Consider the following 7,956-nt stretch of genomic DNA (forward strand, 5'->3'; position numbering starts at 1 on the left):
GTTGAAACTCCTGTGTCCAAAATGTTTAGGAACAGAAGTGTTTGCGATTTTAGATCTTCTTTTTTTTTGAGATTTTGGAAGATTTGCAAATCCATAAGGAGGTCTCTTAGGAGGTGAGACCCAAGTCCAAACATGAAATTCATGTATGCTTCATATACACCTTGTGCACGTAGCCTGAAGCTAATTTTATACATAATATTTTAAATAGTTTTGTGCATGAAACAAAGTATGCGTGCAATGAACCACCCGAAAACAGAGGTGGAAATATCTCAGACACCTATGAAAAAAATCAAAGAAAAACCCACCAAACAGTGATCCCTTTATTGGCCAATTTTGAACAATGCACTACTGTTATAATATTGCAAGAATATTATAATATACTTGCTGCAAGCCAGCTAAAGATACCCTCCTGCTAAAGGTACCCTCCCCATATCATCTTAACTAAGGACACAAACAACAAAACACAGGCATCTTACTAACATCTCCAATTTTTCTCTCCTGTTTGGTTTGTGACATCTTGCCTGATAAAGAAGCAGCCAGTGGAGCTTTGAAAGCTTGCAACACGTATATTGGGCATTTCAGCTGGCCAATGAAGGTATCACTGTTTGGTGGGGTTTTGTTTGACTTTACTAAATGGCCAACACGGCTACCCCTGAATGTGTTCAGACCTATGAAAAAGGTTTTGCTTTTGGGAGTATTTTGGATTTCGGAAATCTAGATGACGGAGGCTCAGCCTGGCAGCTCTCCTAGGTTTCAGGGGTCTTTGGAAATACCTGCAACCGAACCTGTGACCTTGTGCGTGCAAAGGCAGTGCATGCTTTGTTTCCACTTTCATTAACAAAAATGCTCTGTCTCCACCCTTGTTCTGTGAAGAGGCAATTGCTTCATAGAAATGGTATGTGTTTCAGAAGAGGGAAGCAATTGAAACTGTGTTTGCATGCAATAGTTGCTGTCTCTGCCCCTAAATTCTTCTGCTTGTTTTGCTCAAAGCCTGGAAACTTACTCTTTTGGACTGCAACTCCCGGAATCATGCTGTCTGGAGGATTCTGGGAGTTGTGGCCTGAAAGTTAACATCATCATCATCATCATCATCATCATCATCATCATCACTATTATTATTAACATTTATTTATAGAGCGCTGTAAAGTTTGCACAGTGCTTTCTAAAACATTACATGCTTAAAATATCTCTAAAATAATACTTATTAGTATACAATAAAAACAAAGCAGATTAACTTTCCCACATTTTGAACAATGCACTACTGTTATAATATTGCAAGAATAGGAGGAGTCAGTGTTCTGGATGGAGGTGAATCCAAAGCAGCGAATGACTTCTGAGAATGGAGCAAGTTCACCTCTTTAATATTTCTATCCTGTTTTGTCACTCTATCAGATTTTTGCAGTTTTATCCATCCAAATGTAAGGGGGCATGCCAAATTATTTCTCTCCAGTTAGGCCAGGCCTGGTTTTCATACAGCCTCCTATATGTACATGGTTGCTTTGGCTTCATAGGAGCCATTAAGGGATGCAAAGACAAGGGCATCCTGGGCAGCAAATGCAGATTTTAGCCTCAACATGAAAGGAAAGAGTGTGCTGATGACCTCTTTCTCTAGAATAAATCTAGCACCTTGGAGAGCTCATGTAGACTTGGAATGAAAACTCTGGAATAGAGTCATTGCTCCACTGAGGCACAAACCATCACAGCTAGCAGCAATGGCAAGTATAACAAGCTGAGCATGCATCTATATTATAGTATTATGCATGTATATCCCACCTTTCTCACAAGGCTGGGATTCAAGGCGGCTTACAACATTAAAAAGCACCATACATCTACACTGTAGCAATAATGCAGTTCAGCACCACTTTAACTGCCATGGCTCCATTGTACAGAATCCTGGGATCTGTAGTTTTGCCAGGCACCATCCCTCTTTGGCAGAGAAAGCCAAAGGCATCCACACCATCTTGACTCACCCAACTAAAGTCAACCCACTGAATCAATTGTGGGATGGCGAGTCCACACACTGGTAAACCTAATTGATTCAACGGTGCTACTCTAGTTGGGACTAACAATGAGATTGAAGCCTGTGTACTTGGATCTTTTTTCAGCTGAATGAACAAAACCCAGAAACTCCTCCATCTTTGGGGCGATTCTGCCTTCCCTATAGACGTCTGGAAGCAAAGATGGAAACTGCCCCCAGAGAAGGAACACCTGGACAGAGCCGTACCAGTGCCTTGTGAAGGACGGGTGGAAGCTTCTAGTAGGGCCAGAACTGCTAGAGGACTTTGTCAGTCATGGAGGGCTCCAATGTTCAACTAAATGGTGTCCCTGGATAGGACAATAATTCTGAATGGGCCCCTGAACCCTAGAAGAAGGCGACTTGATCCATCCTAAGACTAGGCTCAGCCCTCCACCACAAAATGATCTGGCAAAATTGGACCACCAAGACTCTGATGTAGTTGAGGGAACTTACAAATGCAAAAGAACTAGCCGCGGTTCTGTTGTTTTAACTTCCTGCATCTAAGTACAGTTAATTCCAGCTGCACCGGGGATGCCATTACTAAGTCCACAAATGCAAACTGTATCAACACATTCATCACTAATAAAGAACACAATCATCAAAGAATAGGGGCTTCACCAACACTTTGATCTCTAGTACTATCTTCATCCAGCCAACCTCATCACAACCTCCACCGCACGCGTTCTCCATCACTGAGCTTGCAAAGAGCATGCTGCAAATAATGTGACCTTTTACAAATCACTTTTGTGGCAATGGGCCAACAACCTTTTAAAAGTAAAATCACAACCTGTATTGTTGTTTCATTTTTACTGTGAGATGTAACATTTACTCGCTCTCTTTAAATGTTACTTTGGGAGCACAGTCAAGTGATTGTGAAGGATTTGGGCTGTTGTGTTCATTTTAAAAAATAATTGTGGGTAGTGTTTTTTTTTTAAAGGGGAGATGATCAGTAATAGAAAGTAACACACGATCCTAATTGTATAGTGTAAGCATACACTCATATAGTTCCATAATGGCTGACCTATATACCACCTTACTGCCTAATAGCAGCATTATGGAAAGAGTAGCGTACATTATTTGATAATGTGCCTGTTATTTCTTGTCTCCTTGTGCAATGAGGAATCATGCACAGAAGATGTAAAGTCGAAGGCTTTCATGGTCGGCATCCATAGTTTTTTGTGGGTTTTTCGGGCTATGTGGCCATGTTCTAGAACATGGCCACATAGCCTGAAAACCCCACAAAAAACTATGCACAGAAGATGTTTCAACAATCCCAGCACTAAGAGTTGCTCAACAGTGGAAGACGCTCCATTGGAAGGTGGTGGAGTCTCCTTCTTTGGAGGTTTCTGGACAGAGGCTGGATGGCCACCTGTCAGGAGTGCTTGGATTGTGTATTCCTGCATGGCAGAAGAGGGGTGGACTGGATGGCCCTTGAGATCTCTTCCAACTGATTCTATGAAACCACACTTGCAAAGTGCTTTCTAGTATCCAAGAATCTCCCCCCCCCCCCCGACCTCAGCTTCATATAGAATCATAGAGTCATATAGTTGGAAGAGACCACAAGGGCCACCCAGTCCAACCCCATTCTGCCATGCAGGAACTCCCAATCAAACATCCCCGACAGATGGCCATCCAGGCTATGTTTAAAGACCTCTAAGGAAGAAGACTCCACTACACTCCGAGGAAGGAGTCTGTCCCACTGTTGAACAGCCCTTACTGTCAGGAAGTTCTTCCTAATGTTGAGGTGGAATCTCTGTTCCTGGAGCTTGCGTCCATTGCTCCGGGTCCTAGTCTCTGGAGCAGCAGAAAACAAGCTTGCTCCCTCCTCAATATGATATCCCTTCAAGTATTTAAACAGGGCTATCCTTTCACCTCTTAACCTTCTTTTTTCCAGGCTAAACATCCTCAGCTCCCTGAGTCTTTCCTCATAGGGCTTCATGGTTTCCAGACCCTTCAACCTTTTGGTCACCCTCCTTTGAACACATGGCTCCAGTTTCTCAGTGTCCTTTTTGAATTGTGGTGCCCAGAACTGGACACAATATTCCAGGTGGGGACTGACCAAAGCAGAATAGAGTGGCCCATTATGTAATACGCATTGCAACATTTGTAAACTATGCTCTGTGTGCAGAAAAGATGGGGAGTGGGGAATTGGGAACTGATGGAATCTGCTGCAATTTTGGAAAGCCCTTCTTGAAAACTGTTGTGGGTGACACCTACTGGCTCCATGGGTTTAGAAAACTGGCCTTTCTTCTTGGTTGATGCTAGGGAGGTTGAGCCAGATCTGGAGGAGAAAAGGGGCATCATCATCAGGAGGGTGCAAGAGGCACCAGGTGACACTAGAAGGGGGAGTCTGACCCCACTGCTCCCCAAACATCTGCCAGAAATGGTCTGGGGGGGGTCACCTGACTCTCTTTAAAATGCTGAATAGATGGTGTCACTGGGACAAGGCTCAGTGGGAGAAGAAAGAAGAGGCCCTTTGGGGCTTTCTTATTGGTTTTTATCTTTTGCAAAATTTAACATTTTAAAAATTCAAAATTTTATTTAAAAATATTTTTATTCTATTATTATTATTATTATTATTATTATTTTCCACCTTTTCCCCAAAACTGGGACTCATAGTGGCTTACAATATATTTTTTAAAAGTACAAATAAAAGCATACAAATATAGCACTTTAAAACAGAATTAAATTACAGTGGGCCCTTGTTCTCCGCTGTGGTTTGGTTCCAGAATCCCCCCATAGATAACAAAATCCATGGATGCTCAAGTCCCATTAAATATAATGGCAGAGCAAAATGGTGCCCCTAATATAAAATGGAAAATCAAGGTTTGCTATTTGGAATTTATATTTATATATATTTTCAAGCCGTAGATGCTTAAATCCATGGATACAAAATTCATGGATAAGGAGGGCCGACTGTATTACAATATTAAAACAAATAATATGTTTTAAAGAATACAATATAGTTTAAAAGATTTAAACGCATCGCATATTGTCAAATGTTCACTTTGACCACATGAAATGATGTATAGGTGAATAGCTGTGTGTGAGAGATACTGTAATTTAAAGGTATAATTTTAATTTTGCCAGTTGTTTATGTCACAGCTATTGCAATGGCATTCAGTGATATATGGGAATTATGATTTATAAGTAACATTAGTACAAAAAAAACATTGCTAAGGATTCTGTATGGCATGGGATGGGAGGATGTCAATGGGGGAGCAACACTATGAGTTACCACATTGGGCGATGCCAGTCCTAGTGACGCCACTGGAGCATTGTTGTCAAGACGAAGATGAGCCCAAATGCAGCTCCCTCATAGAATCATAGAATCCTAGAGTTGGAAGAGACCCCAAGGGCCATCCAGTCCATCCTCATTCTGCCATACAGGAACTCACAATCAAACCATCCCTATTGACAGATGGCCATCCAGCCTCTGTTTAAAGACCTCCAAGGAAGGAGACTCCATTACACTCTGAGGGAATTTGTTCCATTGTCGAACAGCCCTTACTGTCAGGAAGTTCCTCCTAATGTTGAGCTGGAATCTCTTTTCCTTGCATCCATTGTTTTGTGTGCTATTCTCTGGAGCAGCAGAAAACAAGCTTGTTCCATCCTCCATGTGACACCCCTTCAAATACTAAAACAGGGCTATCATATCACCTCTTAACCTCCTCTTCTCCAGGCTAAACGTACCCAGCTCCCTAAGTCTCTCCTCATAGGGCTTCATGGTTTCAAGACCCTTTACCCTTTTAGTCGCCCTCCTTTTGACACATGGCTCCAGTTTCTCAACATCTTTTTTGAATTGTGGAGCCCAGAACTGGACACAGGATTATTCCAGGTGAGGCCTGACCACAGCATAAGAGAGTGGCACTATGACTTTCCTTTATCTAGACACTATACTTCTATTGATTCAGCCTAGAATTGCATAAGCCTTTTTGGCTGCCACATCACACTGTTGACTCATGTTCAACTTGTGGTCTACTAGGACTTCTAGATCTCTTTCCCATTTAGTCTTGTTAAGTAGTCCTTGACTTCCAGTTCCTGCTTTTGGAGAAATGGAGCCCGAGAATCATACTGTTGGAATGGATCCCAATGAAGGAAACCCACTGCTGAAACATCCCTGCTGACTTGGAAGGGAATTCCACAACTTAAAAGAAAGTCCACCTTTATGGAGCACTAGCTCAAGCCATAACAAATCACCTTGGAATAAATATAATCAGTAACAATTTGCAAAAAGACCAACTCTAATCTGTAGCTACTTATTTTTTTTTAAAAAAAAATCTCCAATTCGGTAAATCTGTGTCCATTTTTCTATTGGCAGCGAATCTCAACTTCTTGTGAAACACCATCTTTAACTGCTGGTAGATGACCACTGCCAGAAAATATGTGGTGGTTTTGTTGCCAGTCTTCCTTGACAAGATATTTCTTCAAACGGTGCACAAGTTCACTCCAAGGATAACACATTCCAGTGTGGGGTCATTTCCAAAAAGTCAGGACTCACCTGGGAGGGTCTCACCTGGATGACCATTGTATGCCAAAGAGGTTGGGCACTGATGGATCCAACGTGTCTTCCTCAACTCCAGATCTTTGCTGCACTCCTCATCGGCCTTCCTACTCCAACAGTTCTCAAACTTTGGACCTCCAGAAACTTTGGACTTCAGCTCCTGACTTCCTAAGCTGGCCAAAAACACCTGGAGCACCAAAGTTTGGAAATCACTGATCTACAAGGATATGGTGAGTGGGACAGCAACATGGCAAAGCAAAGGGGGATTTGAACCCTGGCCACCAGAATCATAGTCCAACACGCAAACTACTACGCCACACTCCCCTTATTGGCTCACAAGTGCACTACAATCCAAGGTCTGTATTGAAGCTCTCTGAGCATAGCCCAAGGAGTCTTATAACACAAAGCACCTTGGTCTACTTATGATTTTATTCTCCTGCCTAAATAGGGCATCTGTGTGCTAGATAGCTCAACCTTCACACTTGTCTTTGAAGGCCATGCTCCCAACTCGTATCAACTGTGCTTGGATATCTGACCTGGTGCAAATGTTTATACCAAAGGGAGCCTGGGAAAACAAGGATCCCTCCCTAATTTCTCAGGCTTGTACTTTCCCAGTAACTAACAACAATTGCCAGACGTGCATGAAGTCCAACTCTGGAACTTCTTGAGCATGGGGAGAGATGTACATGGGCACATCAACTGACTCCTCCTTGCAACAGTCTTCTGGCTCATTTCCTGTACAGTGTCCTCCTCTTCTGTGCTAAGTTCCCTTCCAGATGTGGACTGTGGACTTAACTCAGTTGAGAAAGTGAAGGTTCACTGGTGTCACCCATTCACACCAGCCTAAATCCTACTCTTAGTCTTGATTAGAGTGGATCCATTCCACCAGAGGGATTCCCCTCCATGTTAACTCATTATTCAAGAACTGATTCCATGGATCTACTGTGGAGAGGATTCCAGCCCTACAGTTCCACATGTTTTTGGATGGCCTCTGTGTTGGTCCTTCAGCATCCCCTGTTGGGCACATGGGCAGATACATAATTGGTTGCACAATGTTGGCATTCATCAGAAGGGTGGCATTAGCACAACCCTATTGTGGAGGAACACAAGTGTAGAGTTACACTTCAAAAGCATGGTGTAGGATCCTGCTCCTGGGGGAAGGGGTGAAAGGACAGTGAGAGAGGCCCAGAGCTCAAACTCCCATGTTGCTGCATTTGCCCTACTTCACAAGACAGTTGTAAGAGGGAAATGGGGGAAAGAGCATGGGTCTACATGGATACAGATTTACAATGGACAAAATTGTGTAGGATCCTTTCATCAGTTTGGGGCAGTTTGGGGCCAGAAAATGGCATTTTGGGGAAAGACTGGGGGTGCATCTATAGTGCATAAAATAATGGAGTTTGGCATCACTTAAATGGCCATAGCTCCATCCTAC

General features: G+C 42.8%; 1 protein-coding gene across 1 annotated transcript in view; it reads left to right on the forward strand.

Moving 5' to 3' along the window:
• The window catches only part of LOC149313312 (sialoadhesin-like), a 29,451-nt gene extending 26,642 nt beyond the window's left edge, over nt 1-2,809 (forward strand). Inside the window, exon 21 of the mRNA XM_089527274.1 lies at nt 2,106-2,809. Coding sequence (XP_089383400.1) covers nt 2,106-2,237 — 132 coding nt within the window. The 3' untranslated portion in view covers nt 2,238-2,809. The remainder of the gene's footprint in view (nt 1-2,105) is intronic.
• The last annotated feature ends 5,147 nt before the right edge of the window (nt 2,810-7,956 follow it).

The sequence above is a fragment of the Sceloporus occidentalis genome, unplaced genomic scaffold, assembly GCF_023333645.1.
Source record: "Sceloporus occidentalis isolate IW3139 unplaced genomic scaffold, rSceOcc1.0.p SCAF_5, whole genome shotgun sequence".
Classification (NCBI taxonomy): domain Eukaryota; kingdom Metazoa; phylum Chordata; class Lepidosauria; order Squamata; family Phrynosomatidae; genus Sceloporus; species Sceloporus occidentalis.